The sequence below is a fragment of the Mobula hypostoma genome, chromosome 14 (assembly GCF_963921235.1).
Source record: "Mobula hypostoma chromosome 14, sMobHyp1.1, whole genome shotgun sequence".
NCBI classification, from domain to species: domain Eukaryota; kingdom Metazoa; phylum Chordata; class Chondrichthyes; order Myliobatiformes; family Myliobatidae; genus Mobula; species Mobula hypostoma.
In genome coordinates this window covers 79,116,479-79,134,124 of record NC_086110.1, presented here as the reverse complement: position 1 = coordinate 79,134,124, position 17,646 = coordinate 79,116,479, and the positions used below count along the sequence as shown (strand labels likewise).

Below are 17,646 nucleotides of genomic sequence, written 5' to 3'. Positions count from 1 at the left end.
ATGCTGGAGGAACTCAGCAGGCCAGGCAGCATCAGTGGGAAAAGAGTACAGTCGATGCTTTGGGCCGAGACGCTTCAGTATTGTTAACTGTTCTGCTTGCTCCTCCCTGGTTATTTTTTGGGGGAGGTGATCAAGGCAAATCCATCGGTCAAAGGATCACTGTGGCACGATCATTGACTCGCTAGGCCGTATAGCCTCCTCTCATTCAAAAAGCAAAGAGCTGCTGGAAATCCATACCTTCCCTGATTTCCTTCATCCAACCACTGGTTACATCCTGGGAGAACTCCTGGCAGCCAAATCCCCAACTTGGGGCTTGGACTATATATATTTGTGAGTGACTGTATTTTACTGATTATCTCATATTCGCTTGCTGTCTTATACCGTATGTGCTCTGTGTGCCTTGTCTGTGAGAGACTATTGGTACTGTGTTTTACACCTTACCTCTGGATTAACATAGAACATAGAAATAGAGCATAGAACATAGAATAGTACAGCACAGTACAGGCACTTTGGCCCACAATGTCATGCTGACCCTCAAACCCTGCCTCCTATATAACCCCCACCTTAAATTCCTCCATATACCTGTCTAGTAGTCTCTTAAACTTCACTAGTGTATCTGCCTCCACCACTGACTCAGGCAGTGCATTCCATGCACCAACCACTCTCTGAGTAAAAAACCTTCCTCCAATATCCCCCTTGAACTTCCCACCCCTTACCTTAAAGCCATGTCCTCTTGTATAGAGTCCACTCTATCTATTCCTCTTAATATCTTGTATACCTCTGTCATGTCTCCTCTCATTCTCCTTCTCTCCAAAGAGTAAAGCCCAAGCTCCCTTAATCTCTGATCATAATGCATACTCTCTAAACCAGGCAGCACCCTGGTAAATCTCCTCTGTACCCTTTCCAATGCTTCCACATCCTTCCTATAGTGAGGCGACCAGAACTGGACACAGTACTCCAAGTGTGGCCTAACCAGAGTTTTATAGAGCTGCATCATTACTCCGTGGCTCTTAAACTCTATCCCTCGACTTATGAAAGCTAAGACTCCATACGCTTTCTTAACTACCCTATCTACCTGTGAGGCAACTTTCAGGGATCAGTGGACATGTACCCCGAGATCCCTCTGCTCCTCCACACTACCAAGTATCCTGCCATTTACTTTGTACTCTGCCTTGGAGTTTGTCCTTCCAAAGTGTACCACCTCACACTTCTCTGGGTTGAACCCCATCTGCCACTTCTCAGCCCACTTCTGCATCTTATCAATGTCTCTCTACACTCTGTGACAATCCTCTACACTATCCACAGCACCACCAACTTTTGTGTCATCTGCAAACTTGCCAAACCACCCTTCTACCCCCACATCCAGGTCATTAATAAAAATCACGAAAAATACAGGTCCCAGAACAGATCCTTGTGGGACACCACTAGTCACAACCCTCCAATCCGAATGAACTCCCTCCACCACGACCCTCTGCTTTCTGCAGGCAAGCCAATTCTGAATCCATCTGGCCAAACTTCCCTGGATCCCATGCCTTCTGACTTTCTGAATAAGTCTACCGTGTGGAACCTTGTCAGATGCCTTACTAAAATCCATGTAGATCACATCCACTGCACTATCGTCATCTATATGCCTGGTCACCTCCTCAAAGAACTCTATCAGGCTTGTTAGACACGATCTGCCCGTCACAAAACCATGCTGACTGTCCCCGATCAGACCATGATTCTCTAAATGCCCATTGATCCCATCTCTAAGAATCTTTTCCAACAGCTTTCCTACCACAGATGTAAGGCTCACTGGTCTATAATTACCTGGACTATCCCTACTACCTTCTTTGAACAAGAGGACAACATTCGCCTCCCTCCAGTCCTCCAGTACCATTCCCATGGACAACAAGGACATAAAGACCCTAGCCAGAGGCTCAGTAATCTCTTCCCTTGCCTCGTGGAGCAGCCCAGGGAATATTCCGTCAGGCCCCGGGGGACTTACCTGTCCTAATGTATTTTAACAACTCCTACACCTCCTCTCCCTTAATATCAAAATGCTCCAGAACATCAACCTCACTCATATTGTCCTCATTGTCATCAAGTTCCCTCTCATTGGTGAATACCAAAGAGAATTATTCATTGAGGACCTCGCTCACTTCCACCGCCTCCGGGCACATCTTCCCATCTTTATCTCTAATCGGTCCTATCTTCACTCCTGTCATCCTTTTTTTCTTCACATAATTGAAGAATGCCTTGGAGTTTTCCTTTATCCTGCTCGCCAAGGCCTTCTCATGCCCCCTTCTTAAGCTTCTTTCCAGCTACCCTATATTCCTCAATAGACCCATCTGATCCTTGCTTCCTAAACCTCATGTACGCTGCCTTCTTCCACCTGACTAGATTCTCCACCTCACTTGTCACCCATGGTTCCTTCACCCTATCATTCTTTATCTTCCTCACTGGGACAAATTTATCCCTAACATCCTGCAAGAGATCCCTAAACATCGACCACATGTCCATAGTACATTTCCCTGCAAAAACTTCATCCTAATTCACACCCGCAAGTTCTAGCCTTATAGCCTCATAATTTTCCCTTCCCCAGTTAAGAATTTTCCTGTCCTCTCTGATTCTATCCTTTTCCATGATAATGTTAAAGGCCAGGGAGTGGTGGTCACTGTCCCCCAGATGCTCACCCACTGAGAGATCTGTGACCTGACCGGGTTCATTACCTAGTACTAGATCTAGTATGGCATTCCCCTGGTCGGCCTGTCCACATACTGTGACAGGAATCCGTCCTGGACACACTTAACAAACTCTGTCCCATCTAAATCCTTGGAACTAATAATGTGCCAATCAATATGAGGGAAGTTAAAATCACCTATGATAACAATCCTGTTATTTTTGCACCGTTCCAGAATCTGCCTCCCTATGTGCTCTTAGATGTTTCTTTTTGAAACATCTTAAGGCCCGGCACACTCGGCAGCCATTCCTGCCCTGAGACATCCAAGTCTCTGTAATGGTCACATCATAGTTCCACGTACTGATCCACGCTTGAAGTTCATCATCCTTGCTTATGATGCTCCTAGACACATCTCAAACTCCCTGGCTAGTGCATCTTTGCTCTATCATCTGCCTGTCCTTCCTCACAAACTCCCTACAAGCTGTCTCTACTTATGCTCCAACCGCCCCATCCTCTGCCTCTTCACTTCGATTCCCACCACCGGCAAATCTTGTTTTGTTTGCCTATATTCATGCATGGGTGAATGACATTTAAACCTGAACTTGAAAAAGCTCCTCCCTCCCCACCTCCACCCAACACATCCCTCCCCAAAAATCACTGCCGCTCCCCACCAAAACCCCTCTCCCGACCCAACAACATCCCCACGGGCCCGCTCCCACTCCGGGCGGCCCGGCCCCGACACTCTCCCAGCAGCTCCGCGGGCCGGCCCCGACACTCTCCCAGCAGCTCCCCGGGCCGGCCCCGACACTCTCCCACCAGCTCCCCGGCCCGGACCCGACCCTCTCCCAGCAGCTCCCCGGGCCGGCCCCGACACTCTCCCACCAGCTCCCCGGCCCGGACCCGACCCTCTCCCAGCAGCTCCCCGGGCCGGCCCCGACACTCTCCCACCAGCTCCCCGGCCCGGACCCGACCCTCTCCCAGCAGCTCCCCGGGCCGGCCCCGACACTGTCCCACCGTCTTCTCCCCGCCAGCCCGGACCTGCGCGGCACCGCCTCCTCCAGATGGTGTCGGTGCTCAGGATCTGGTGGAATTTCCTGCAGGCGGCGGCCAGGCCAGGCAGACTGACCCCGGGCAAGAAGCAGAAGATCTCCACCAACAGCTCCGGCGGCAGATCCAGCACGTTGCGTGGCGGCCCGGCGCCCGGAGCCGAGGACCGGGAGTCCGAAGTAGCCGCTACCGATCCGGGACACACCGCCGCCCTCTGCTCCATCCCGGCACTGTCTCGGGAGCGCGCCCGTCGCGCCGTGACGTCACACCCGTGCGCGCGAATGTGTTCTCCAAAAGCGCGCCCGCGGCCTCTTTACGTCATCATCGAGAGCGGGCACGTTTATTCCGTGCCTCATAGTTGGCCATCGGTGCCCTGGAGTGGCCAGTGGACAGGGTTAGGATGTGGGTCAGGGCGGCAGTGTAACTAGGGGTCAGAGCCAGGTGCGGCTTCATAGTCATAGGCCAGGGCTGTGATGTGATCAGCGGTCCGACCTGGGTGTGCCTTACAGGTCAATGGTCAGGGTCAGGTGTCAGGACCTGTGTGTGTCCAGGGGACAGGATCTGGGGCAGTGGTCAAGATTAAGATGTGAGCTGAGGCCAGGGCTGTGATGTGTCCGGGGTTGAAGTGTGACTGAAACTCTAACTCTGTTCACAGCCTGTAGTCTGGAACCTTGTGATAATCCAAATACTCTACTAGGTATGTACATGAAAAACTTAATTTGATTTCAGTTGAGTTCTGAGGGTGATGTTATAATTATGAGGGACTTTAATTTCCCAAATATCAAGTGGGAAATATTGACTAATGAGTTACAGGAAAGTGAATTCATTCAGTTATTGAACAATGGTTTTTTTGACCCAGTACATTAATGCAATAACAAGAGGGTAGGCCTGTCTAGATTTGATGCTGTAACAATCAGCGTAGAATTTTGAATACCAAAGTTGTTGAGCCTTTAGGAACAAATGATCATAACATTGTTAGTCTCAAAGTTTTTGGGAGAGCATATCAATAAAAACCAAAGCCATTATAATAGAATTATAACTATATAATTACAATTATAATAGCCATTATAACTGCTCGAGTCAGATGAGGAACAGTGGGGTTATTTTAAAGAGGTAATACACACAGTGCAGGAAATGCTCATACCCAAGATAGGGAGAAGCAATAAAGACAATAGATCAACTACATGGATGAATAAAGATTTACATAAAAATTATTGAAGGAAAGACATCTATATAAGGAACATAGAAAAATAGTAATGATGTTAACCGTAGGGCATATGAAAATATCAAGAGAGGAATTCACATGGCCAAAGGCAGGTTGAGAAGGATATTGCTGAAGATACTGGGATCTACAAGTGAAGAAATGTCACTCCACTTTTTAAGAAAGGAGGAAGGCAGCAAAAAGGAAATTATAGACCAGTTAGCCTGACCTCAGTGATTGGGAAGATGTTGGAGTCAATTGTTAAGGATGAGGTTATAGACCATAAGATATAGAACCATAGAACCATAGAAACTACAGCACAGAAACAGGCCCTTTGGCCCTTCTTGGCTGTGCCAAACCATTTTCTGCCTAGTCCCACTGACCTGCACACGGACCATATCCCTCCATACACCTCCCATCCATGTATCTGTCCAATTTATTCTTAAATGTTAAAAAAGAACCCGCATTTACCACCTCGTCTGGCAGCTCATTCCATACTCCCACCACTCTCTGTGTGAAGAAGCCCCCCCTAATGTTCCCTTTAAACATTTCCCCCCTCACCCTTAACCCATGTCCTCTGGTTTTTTTCTCCCCTTGCCTCAGTGCAAAAAGCCTGCTTGCATTCACTCTATCTATACCCATCATAATTTTATATACCTCTATCAAATCTCCCCTCATTCTTCTACGCTCCAGGGAATAAAGTCCTAACCTATTCAACCTTTCTCTGTAACTGAGTTTCTCAAGTCCCGGCAACATCCTTGTAAACCTTCTCTGCACTCTTTCAACCTTATTTATATCCTTCCTGTAATTTGGTGACCAAAACTGAACACAATACTCCAGATTCGGCCTCACCAATGCCTTTTACAACCTCATCATAACATTCCAGCTCTTATACTCAATACTTCGATTAATAAAGGCCAATGTACCAAAAGCTCTCTTTACGACCCTATCTACCTGTGACGACACTTTTAGGGAATTTTGTATCTGTATTCCCAGATCCCTCTGTTCCACTGCACTCCTCAGTGCCTTACCATTAACCCTGTATGTTCTACGTTGGTTTGTCCTTCCAACGTGCAATACCTCACACTTGTCAGTATTAAACTCCATCTGCCATTTTTCAGCCCATTTTTCCAGCTCGTCCAAGTCCCTCTGCAGGCTCTGAAAACCTTCCTCACTGTCTACTACACCTCCAATCTTTGTATCATCAGCAAACTTGCTGATCCAATTTACCACATTATCATCCAGATCATTGATATAGATGACAAATAACAATGGACCCAGCACTGATCCCTGTGGCACACCACTAGTCACAGGCCTCCACTCAGAGAAGCAATTCTCTACTACCACTCTCTGGCTTCTTCCATTGAGCCAATGTCTAATCCAATTTACCACCTCTCCATGTATACCTAGCGACTGAATTTTCCTAACTAACCTCCCATGCGGGACCTTGTCAAAGGAGGTGAATTAGGCCATCTGGTCCATGGAGTCTGCTCTGGCATTCAATCATGGCTGACCCTTTTTAAAATTTCCTCCTCAACCCCAGTTCTCGGCCTTGCCCCCATAACCTTTGATGTCCAATCAAGAATCTATCAATGTCTGCCTTAAATACACTCAACGACCTGGCCTCCACAGCTGCATGTGGCAACAAATTCCACAAATTCACCACCCTTTGGCTAAAGAAATTTCTCCACATCTCTGTTCTGAAAGGGCGCCCCTCTATTCTGAGGCTGTGTCCTCTTGTCCTGGACTCTCCCACCATGGGAAACATCCTTTCCACGTCTACTCTGTCTAGGCCATTCAACATTTGAAAGGTTTCAATAAGTTTCTCCCTCATCCTTCTGAATTCCAGCGAGTACAGACTCAGAGCCATCAAACGTTCCTCGTATGATGACCCTTTCATTCCCGTAATCATACTTGTGAATCTCTTCTGGATCCTCTCCAATGCCAGAACATCTTTTCTAAGATGAGAGGCCCAAAACTGTCCACAATGCTCAAGGTGAGGCCTCTCCAGTGCCTTTCTAACGCCTCAGCATCACATCCTTGCTCTTGGTTATGGAGTACTTGGTGACACAGGACAAGATAGGACAAAGTCAGCATGGTTTCCTTAAGGGAAAATCTTGCCTGATGAACCTGTTGGAATTCTTTGAGAAGATTACAAGTAGGATAGATAAAGGGATATAGTGGATGTTGTATACCCTATCCTCGTTATATGCGTCTTCAGACAATGCGAATTCACAGTTATGTGAGGAATCTATTTCTGCCAACTTCTCCTTTTTGTGTCCAAAGCTCACAGTTATGCGAGGAGCACTGCTTTCCTGCCAATACAAGTCACGTGCGCGCACCTCACAGTCTCACTGTTGGGACGAGAAGCACCACTTTCCCGCCAATACGAGTCACGTGTGCGCACCTCACAGTCTCACTCCCACCCCCACCAGTCTCGCATTGGTTTTGGCAACGAGTGGATGTGCGATCTTGCGCTCTTAAACTTTTGTTGTTTTTACCTACAGTGCAGTGATTTTGTGCTTAAAATATTTAACTATGCCTCCTAAGTGTCCGATGTCAAGTCCTGGGCCATCAGCCAAGCGGCAGAGAACCGCTTTAACACTTGAAAAAAAGTTGGAAATTATAAACAGGGCCACGTCAGGTGAAGGTAACACAGCTCTGGGACGCTACTTCGGCCTGGTTGAGTCCACGATCAGAAACATAAAGAAAAATGCTGAGAAAATAAAAAGTGCAGTGATTGATTCATCACAAGTGTCTTCAAAGATTGTTACCAAAGTGCGTAACCCGATTATGATAAAAATGGAGAAAATGTTGAGTTTGTACATTGAGCATGAAACAAAGAAAAAAACAATACTTAGTTCCGATCATCTTCGTGTGAAAGGCAATAGACAATAGGTGCAGGAGTAGGCCATTCAGCCCTTCGAGCCAGCACCGCCATTCACTGTGATCCACAATCAGTACCCTTTTCCTGCCTTCTCCCCATTTCCCTTGACTCCATTATCTTTAAGAGCTCCATTTAACTCTTTCTTGAAATAAGTGTATGAGTAAGCAGTGTGAGTGTGAGGTCATGGTACATATAGGTACCAATGACATAGGTAGGAAAAGGGAAGAGGTCCTGAAAGGAGAATATAGGGAGCTAGGAAGGGAGTTGAGAAAAAGGACCGCAAAGGTAGTAATCTCGGGATTACTGCCTGTGCCACGCGACAGTGAGAGTAGGAATGCGATGAGGTGGAGGATAAATGCGTGGCTGAGGGATTGGAGCAGGAGGCAGGGATTCAAGTTTTTGGATCATTGGGACCTCTTTTGGCGCAGGCGTGACCTGTACAAAAAGGATGGGTTACACTTGAATCCTAGGGGGACCAAAATCCTGGCAGGGAGATTAGCGAGGGCAACTGAGGTGACTTTAAACTAAAATGGTTGGGGGGTGGGAATCAAATTAAAGAGGCTAGGCGAGAGGAGGTTAGTTCACAACAGGGGGATGGGAACCAGTGCAGAGAGACAGAGGGGTGTAAAGTGAGGGTAGAAGCAAAAAGTAGTAAGGAGAAAAGTAAAAGTGGCAGGCTGACAAATCCAGGGCAAGCATCAAAAAGGGCCACTTTTCAACATAATTGTACAAGGGCTAAGAGAGTTGTAAAAGAGCGCTTGAAGGCTTTGTGTGTCAATGCAAGGAGCATTCGTAACAAGGTGGATGAATTGAAAGTGCATATTGTTATTAATGATTATGATATAGTTGGGATCACAGAGACATGGCTCCAGGGTGACCAAGGATGGGAGCTCAACTTTCAGGGATATTCAATATTCAGGAGGCATAGACATTAAAGAAAAGGAGGTGGGGTGGCGTTGCTGGTTAAAGATGAGATTAACACAATAGAAAGGAAGGACATAAACCGGGAAGATGTGGAATCGATATGGGTAGAGCTGCATAACACTAAGGGGCAGAAAACGCTGGTGGGAGTTGTGTACAGGCCACCTAACAGTAGTAGTGAGGTCGGAGATGGTATTAAACAGGAAATTAGAAATGTGTGCAATAAAGGAACAGCAGTTATAATGGGTGACTTCAATCTACATGTAGATTGGGTGAACCAAATTGGTAAAGGTGCTGAGGAAGAGGATTTCTTGGAATGTATGCGGGATGGCTTTTTGAACCAACATGTCGAGGAACCAACTAGAGAGCAGGCTATTCTAGACTGGGTTTTGAGCAATGAGGAAGGGTTAATTAGCAATCTTGTCGTGAGAGGCCCCTTGGGTAAGAGTGACCATAATATGGTGGAATTCTTCATTAAGATGGAGAGTGACATAGTTAATTCAGAAACAAAGGTTCTGAACTTAAAGAGGGGTAACTTTGAAGGTATGAGTCGTGAATTAGCTAAGATAGACTGGCAAATGATACTTAAAGGATTGACGGTGGATATGCAATGGCAAGCATTTAAAGATTGCATGGATGAACTACAACAATTGTTCATCCCAGTTTGGCAAAAGAATAAATCAAGGAAGGTAGTGCACCCGTGGCTGACAAGAGAAATTAGGGATAGTATCAATTCCAAAGAAGAAGCATACAAATTAGCCAGAAAAAGTGGCTCACCTGAGGACTGGGAGAAATTCAGAGTTCAGCAGAGGAGGACAAAGGGCTTAATTAGGAAGGGGAAAAAAGATTATGAGAGAAAACTGGCAGGGAACATAAAAACGGACTGTAAAAGCTTTTATAGATATGTAAAAAGGAAAAGACTGGTAAAGACAAATGTAGGTCCCCTACAGACAGAAACAGGTGAATTGATTATGGGGAGCAAGGAAATGGCAGACCAATTGAATAATTACTTTTGTTCTGTCTTCACTGAGGAGGACATAAATAATCTTCCAGATATAGTAGGGGACAGAGGGTCCAGTGAGATGGAGGAACTGAGCGAAACACATGTTAGTAGGGAAGTGGTGTTAGGTAAATTGAAGGGATTAAAGGCAGATAAATCCCCAGGGCCAGATGGTCTGCATCCCTGAGTGCTTAAGGAAGTAGCCCAAGAAATACTGGATGCATTAATGATAATTTTTCAAAACTCGTTAGATTCTGGACTAGTTCCTGAGGATTGGAGGGTGGCTAATGTAACCCCACTTTTTAAAAAAGGAGGGAAAGAGAAACCGGGGAATTATAGACCGGTTAGCCTAACGTCGGTGGTGGGGAAACTGCTGGAGTCAGTTATCAAAGATGTGATAACAGCACATTTGGAAAGCGGTGAAATCATCGGACAAAGTCAGCATGGATTTGTGAAAGGAAAGTCATGTCTGACGAATCTCATAGAATTTTTTGAGGATGTAACTAGTAGAGTGGATAGGGGAGAACCAGTGGATGTGGTATATTTGGATTTTCAAAAGGCTTTTGACAAGGTCCTACACAGGAGCTTAGTGTGCAAACTTAAAGCACACGGTATTGGGGGTAAGGTATTGATGTGGATAGAGAATTGGTTAGCAGACAGGAAGCAAAGAGTGGGAATAAACGGGACCTTTTCAGAATGGCAGGCAGTGACTAGTGGGGTACCGCAAGGCTCAGTGCTGGGACCCCAGTTGTTTACAATATATATTAATGACTTGGATGAGGGAATTAAATGCAGCATCTCCAAGTTTGCGGATGACACGAAGCCGGGCGGCAGTGTTAGCTGTGAGGAGGATGCTAAGAGGATGCAGGGTGACTTGGATAGGTTAGGTGAGTGGGCAAATTCATGGCAGATGCAATTTAATGTGGATAAATGTGAAGTTATCCACTTTGGTGGCAAAAATAGGAAAACAGATTATTATCTGAATGGTGGCCGATTAGGAAAAGGGGAGGTGCAACGAGACCTGGGTGTCATTATACACCAGTCATTGAAAGTGGGCATGCAGGTACAGCAGGCGGTGAAAAAGGCGAATGGTATGCTGGCATTTATAGCGAGAGGATTCGAGTACAGGAGCAGGGAGGTACTACTGCAGTTGTACAAGGCCTTGGTGAGACCACACCTGGAGTATTGTGTGCAGTTTTGGTCCCCTAATCTGAGGAAAGACATCCTTGCCATAGAGGGAGTACAAAGAAGGTTCACCAGATTGATTCCTGGGATGGCAGGACTTTCATATGAAGAAAGACTGGATGAACTAGGCTTGTACTCGTTGGAATTTAGAAGATTGAGGGGGGATCTCATTGAAACGTATAAAATCCTAAAGGGATTGGACAGGCTAGATGCAGGAAGATTGTTCCTAATGTTGGGGAAGTCCAGAACAAGGGGTCACAGTTTGAGGATAAAGGGGAAGCCTTTTAGGACTGAGATTAGGAAAAACTTCTTCACACAGAGAGTGGTGAATCTGTGGAATTCTCTGCCACAGGAAACAGTTGAGGCCGGTTCATTGGCTATATTTAAGAGGGAGTTAGATATGGCCCTTGTGGCTACGGGGATCAGGGGGTATGGAGGGAAGGCTGGTGCAGGGTTCTGAGTTGGATGATCAGCCATGATCATAATAAATGGCGGTGCAGGCTCGAAGGACCGAATGGCCTACTCCTGCACCTATTTTCTATGTTTCTATGAATCCAGAGAATTGGCCTCCACTGCTTTCTGCGGCAGAGCATTCCACAGAACCACAACCCTCTGTGTGAAAAAGATTTTCCTCAACTCCGTTCTAAATGGTCTACCCCTTATTCTTAAACTGTGACCTCTGGTTCTGGACTGCCCCAACATCGGGAACATGTTTCCTGCCTCTAGCGTGTCCAACCCCTTAATAATCTTATATGTTTCAATCAGATCCCCTCTCATCCTTCTAAATTCCAGTGTATACAAACCCAGTTGCTCCAATCTTTCAACATATGACATTCCCGCCATCCCTGGAATTAACCCAGTCAACCTACGCTGTACTCCCTCCATAGCAAGAATGTCCTTCCTCAAATTTGGAGACCAAAACTGCACACAGTACTCCAGGTGTGGTCTCACCAGGGCCCTGTACAACTGCAGAAGGACCTCTTTGCTCCTATACTCAACTCCCCTTGTTATGAAGGCCAGCATGCCATTAGCTTTCTTCACTGCCTGCTGTACCTGCGTGCTTACTTTCAGTGACTGATGAACAAGGACACCCAGATCTTGTTATACGTCCCCTTTTCCTAACTTGACACCATTCAGATAGTAATCTGCTTTCCTGTTCTTGCCACCAAGGGGATAACCTCACATTTATCCACATTAAACTGCATCTGCCCACCCACCCAACCTGTCCAAGTCACCCTGCATTCTCATAACATCCTCCTCACATTTCACACTGCCACCCAGCTTTGTGTCATTTGCAAATTTGCTAATGTTACTTTTAATCCCTTCATCTAAATCATTCATGTATATTGTAAATAGCTGCAGTCCCAGCACTGAGCCTTGCGGTACCCCACTAATCACTGCCTGCCTTTCTGAAAAGGACCTGTTAATCCCTATTCTTTGTTTCCTGTCTGCCAACCAATTTTCTATCCATGTCAGTACCTACCCCGAATACCATGTGCTCTAATTTTGCCCACTAACCTCCTATGTGGGACTTTATCAAAGGCTTTCTGAAAGTCCTGGTACACTACATCCACTGGCTTTCCCATGTCCATTTTCATAGTCACATTCTCAAAAAATTCCAGAAGATTAGTCAAGCATGATTTCCCCTTCGTAAATCCATGCTGACTCTGACCTATCCTGCCACTGCTATCCAAAGATGCCGCTATTACATCTTTTATAATTGATTCCAGCATCTTCCCCACCACTGATGTCAGACTAACTGGTCTATAATTGCCTGTTTTCTCTCTCCCTCCTTTCTTAAAAAGTGGGATAACATTAGCTACCCTCCAATCCGCAGGAACTGATCCTGAATCTATAGAACATTGGAAAATGATTACCAATGCGTCCACGATTTCTAGAGCCACCTCCTTAAGTACCCTGGGATGCAGACCATCAGGCCTTGGGGATTTATCAGTCTACGGTCCCATCAGTTTACAAAACACCATTTTCTGCCTAATGCGAATTTCCTTCAGTTCCTCCGTTACCCTAGGTCCTCTGGCCACTATTACATCTGGGAGATTGTTTGTGTCTTCCCTTGTGAAGGCAGATCCAAAGTACCTGTTTAGCTCGTCTGCCATTTCCTTGTTCCCCATAATAATTTCACCCGTTTCTGTCTTCAAGGGCCCAACTTTGATCTTAACTAGTTTTTTCCTCTTCACATACCTAAAGAAGCTTTTACTATCCTCCTTTATATTCTCGGCTAGCTTACCTTCGTACCTCATCTTTTCCCCCCGTATTGCCTTTTTAGTTATCTTCTGTTGCTCCTTAAAAGCCTTCCAATCCTCTGGCTTCCCACTTATCCTTGCTATGTTATACTTCCTCTTTTATTTTTATACTGTCCTTGACTTCCCTTGTCATCCACGGTCGCCCCTTACTCCCCTTAGAATCTTTCTTCCTCTTTGGAATGAACTGATCCTGCACCTTCTGTATTATTCCCAGAAATACCTGCCAGTGTTGTTCCACTGTCATCCGCGCTAGGGTATCTTTCCAGTCAACTTTGGCCACCTCCTCCCTCATGGGTCCATAGTCCCCTTTGTTCAACTGTAATACTGACACTTCCGATTTTCCCTTCTCCCTCTCAAATTGTAGATTAAAACTTATCATATTGTGGTCACTACCTCCTAATGGCTCCTTTACCTCGAGTTCCCTTATCAAATCTGGCTCATTGCACAACACTAAATCCAGAATTGCCTTCTCCCTGGCAGGCTGTAATACAAGCTGCTCTAAGAATCCATCTCTGAGGCATTCCATAACTCCCTTTCTTGGAAATTTATGGTCGCCTTTGTTCAGAGGCTAGTGAGGAAATGTCAAGTGATGTTATTAGCTTTAATGCAAGTAGGGGATGGTTTTCTAAGTGTTTATCGCCACAGGCTTCACAACTTAGCTGTGCGTGGTGAGCAAGCCAGTGCTGAACGTTACCCTGTGCAGTTGCAGGCTTTGATAGCTGAGTTAGGCATCACACCAAAGCAGGGGTTTAATGCAGACAACACCGGGCTTTTTTGGAAGTATATACCGAAATGCACTTACATAAGTAAGGATGAAAAGATTGCGTCAGATTTCAAGGCAGCAAAGGATTGATTGACTTTGCTTATGCGTTCTAATGCCGAAGGGGACTGTAAGATGAAGCCTCTCGTAGTTTACCATTCACTAAACCCCTGTGCTCTTAAGGGTTTGAGTAAGAATATGTTTCCTGTCCAGTGGGCAGCTAACAAGAATTCATGGGTCACTGGTCAAATCTTTGAAGACTGGTTTGCTAATCATTTTGCTGTTGAGGCTGAACGCTGCTGCTGGGAACAGAATCTGGCCTTTAAAGTTCTTTTGTTGCTTGACAATGCGCCAGCCCATCCTAAACATTTGGACAGCATTCATCATAACGTAACAGTGTGTTTCCTGCCGCCTAACACAACATCACTGATTCAACCACTCGACCAAGGTGTGATATCCACATTCACGGCGTATTTTTATGGCGAACTGTCTCTCAGATGCTGCAAGCAACAGATGATTTTGAAAATCCCGGGAGTTTACCAACGGTGAGGGAACGGTGGAAGTCCTTCAACATCAGACATGCCATCAACAACATTGATGAACCCTAGATCTTCCACTCTCAATGGAGCGTGGAAATCAATTTGGGCGGAGTGTGTACACACCCTCAAGGGGTTTCCTGTCTTCACTGCAGCTGTCCAGGATTGTGTGGCCCCGGGCCGTAAAATTGGTGAGGAAGGATTCTCAGATCTCGAGACTGCTGAAGTGGTAGAACTCCTAGATTCTCATGATGAAGAATTAAGTGTGGATGAGCTTCTGCGTTTAACTCAGACTGAAGATAACAACGATGAAGAAGAAAGTGTCGAGTTGCAGCTGAAGGATTTTACGGTGAAGAATTGGCAGAATCTTTTAAGGCTGCGGAACACTTGGCACAAATGGCGATGGACATGGACCCAAGTTTAGAACGGAGTCAGCATTTCAGTCGTTCCCTGCAGTCAATCCTTCTTCCCTACAAGCAAATTTATGCTGAAAAACAAACTGCTGCCAAGCAAACAACCCTCACCACTTTCTTCAAATCGGTGTCATCTCCTGCTGCCGGCAGTACTGAGAGTTCTGTGAATCTTCCTTCACCCCTTGCTGTGCTTGATGATCCTGATGACACACAACCATCCAACTCATCCATATAAAGTTGCTCAACACCACAACCACCACTCATCTCCTGGAGCCAACACACCTGCCACTGTTGGTGAGTACTGTACACCCGAGTATGTTAACTTTCTATGATTTATTATGTTGAATATTACCTTAAATTGATGAAATATAATACAAATGTTGCCTTGTGGTTCTGCTTTTGTGTCGTATTGGTATGAAAATATGAATAAATTACAGATAAAACATATTTACGAAGCCCTCCAGAACGCATCCCTATTTTCTCCATTTAAATAATTATTCACATTATGCGTTGACTGCGAGGAGCGAATCCCCCGCATATAACGAGGATAGGGTTGTATTTGGACTTTCAGAAGACCTTTGACAAGGTGCCACACATAAGGCTACTTACCAAGTTAAAAGCCCATGGTATTACAGGAAAGTTACTGGCATACTTAGAGCATTGGCTGATTGGTAGAAGGCAGCAAGTGGGAATAAAAGGATCCTTTTCTGGTTGGCTGCCACTGACTAGTGGTGTTTGCAAGGGTCAGTGTTGGGACTGCTTCTTTTTATGCTGTATACCGATGATTTAGATGATGGAATAGATGGCTTTCATGCCAAGTTTGCAGATGATATGAAGATTGGTGGAGGGGCAGGTAGTGTTGAGGAAACAGGAAGGCTGCAGAAGGACCTAGACAGATTAGGAGAATGGGCAAGAGAGTGGCAAATGAAATTCGATGCTGGAAAATGCATGGTCATGCACTTTGGTAGTAGGAATAAATATGCAGACAATTTTCTAAATGGGGAGAAAATCCAAAGCTCTGAGATGCAAAGGGACTTGGGAGTCCTTGTGCAGAACACCCTAAAAGTTAACTTGCAGGTGGTGAGGAAGGCAAATGCAATGTTAGCATTCATTTCAAGAGGTCTGGAATGTAAGAGCAGGGATGTGATGCTGAGGCTTTATAAGACACTGGTGAGGCCTCACCATGAGTATTGGGAACAGTTTTGGGCCCCTCATCTTAGAAAAGATGTGCTGGCATTGGAGAGGGTTCAGAGGAGGTTCACAAGGATGGTTCCAGGAATGAAAGGGTTATCATATGACGAACGTTTGATAGCTCTGGGTCCGTACTTGCTGGAATTTAGAAGGATGAGGGGGGATCTCACTGAAACCTTTCAAATGTTAAAAGGCCTAGACAGAGTAGATGTGGAAAGGATGTTTCCCATGGTGGGGAAGTCTAAGGCATGGGGTACAGCCTCAGGATAGAGGGGTGTTCATTTAAAACAAGGATGAAGAGAAATTTCTTTAGCCAGAGGCTGGTGAATTTGTGGAATTTATTACCACAGGCAGCTGTAGAGGCCAGGTCATTGGATGTACTTAAGGCAGAGCTTGATAGGTTCTTGATTGGACACAACATCAAAGGTTATGGGGAGAAGGCCATGGTGTGGGACTTAGGAGGGAAAAAAGGGTCAGTCATGATTGAATGTTGGAGCAGACTCAATGGGCCAAATGGCCTAATTCTGCTCCTACTTCTTTTTGTCTTAAATCTAGGATCCAATCGCACAAGGGGGTTATTGAGGCCCAGGTCTTGGAGTTTACTGATTAGTTTTGAGGGGATAATGTATGTGTTGGCCAGAAAGAATGACAATCTACAAATCAGTGAATTCAAATGAATCAAGGACAGTGGAAGCAGTCTTTGTTCTTGTCGCATGCTTCGGGATGGAGGCTGTCGTTTTGTGAAGACACTCTATTCTCCATTTTGAGAGCTTGACATGCTGGGCTTGATCAATGTTTTTCAAAGAAGACACAATGATTCTTTAGGTAATCTGCTGGACTGGAGATCATTTCCAAGTAAGAAGTTATTTGTCAGATATTCTTTGGTTGGCTATAATATGCAGGTTTGTGAATGTTGGGGTTGATGCCTGCCTGGAGTGATTCGAGCTCATTGCTGATTGAGATCAAAGAACCATAAATTATCGACTGTCACTTGATGGGAAGAGGGCAATAAATGGATGTTGGCTTGGAGCAGAGCCAAAATAACCATCACAGATACAAGTGTGAGCAACCCTGTGTGAAACACGTGGCGAGCGAGTCGGGTCAACGAGGAACGCCTGGCCAGCGTAAACTCCCTTGCCCGGGTCATACCTTCGCTAGTTTTTGACTATGCAGGAGAGTCAGGGATACCTAGCGAGTGTGCACACAGGTATTTAGTGTATGAACTCACATACTTATTGCTTTAAACAACAAAGGTACTTGTCAGTAAATACAGATCTCTCTGTGCCTCACTAAGCATCGTTATAAGTAGAAGTAGTGTTTTTTTTACAAGATATGCATCTTTGCTGTCCAAATGTTCCAGTGTTGTGTGAAGAGCCGATGAGAAAGCATCTGTTGTTTTGAAAGGTGAACTGGAGCTGATCCAAGTCGCCACTCAGACAGGACACCAGCCTCTCAAAACACTTCATCACTGTGGATGGAAGTGCCACTGGGAGATAGTCACTTAGACAGGTTACCACGCTCTTCTTGGGCACCGGGATGATCGAAGCCTGCTTGAAGCGGGTGGGTACTGCTGGAGAAG

At 45.6% G+C, this 17,646-nt stretch overlaps 1 protein-coding gene across 4 annotated transcripts in view; it reads right to left on the bottom strand.

The window, feature by feature from the left end:
• Window positions 1-3,951, bottom strand: part of fbxo31 (F-box protein 31) — a 36,210-nt gene extending 32,259 nt beyond the window's left edge. For all 4 annotated transcript variants that reach the window (XM_063067292.1, XM_063067289.1, XM_063067290.1 and 1 more), the window contains exon 1: window positions 3,701-3,951. In XM_063067292.1, coding sequence (XP_062923362.1) covers window positions 3,701-3,932 — 232 coding nt within the window. In that variant the 5' untranslated portion in view covers window positions 3,933-3,951. The remainder of the gene's footprint in view (window positions 1-3,700) is intronic.
• Between the last annotated feature and the right edge of the window lie 13,695 nt (window positions 3,952-17,646).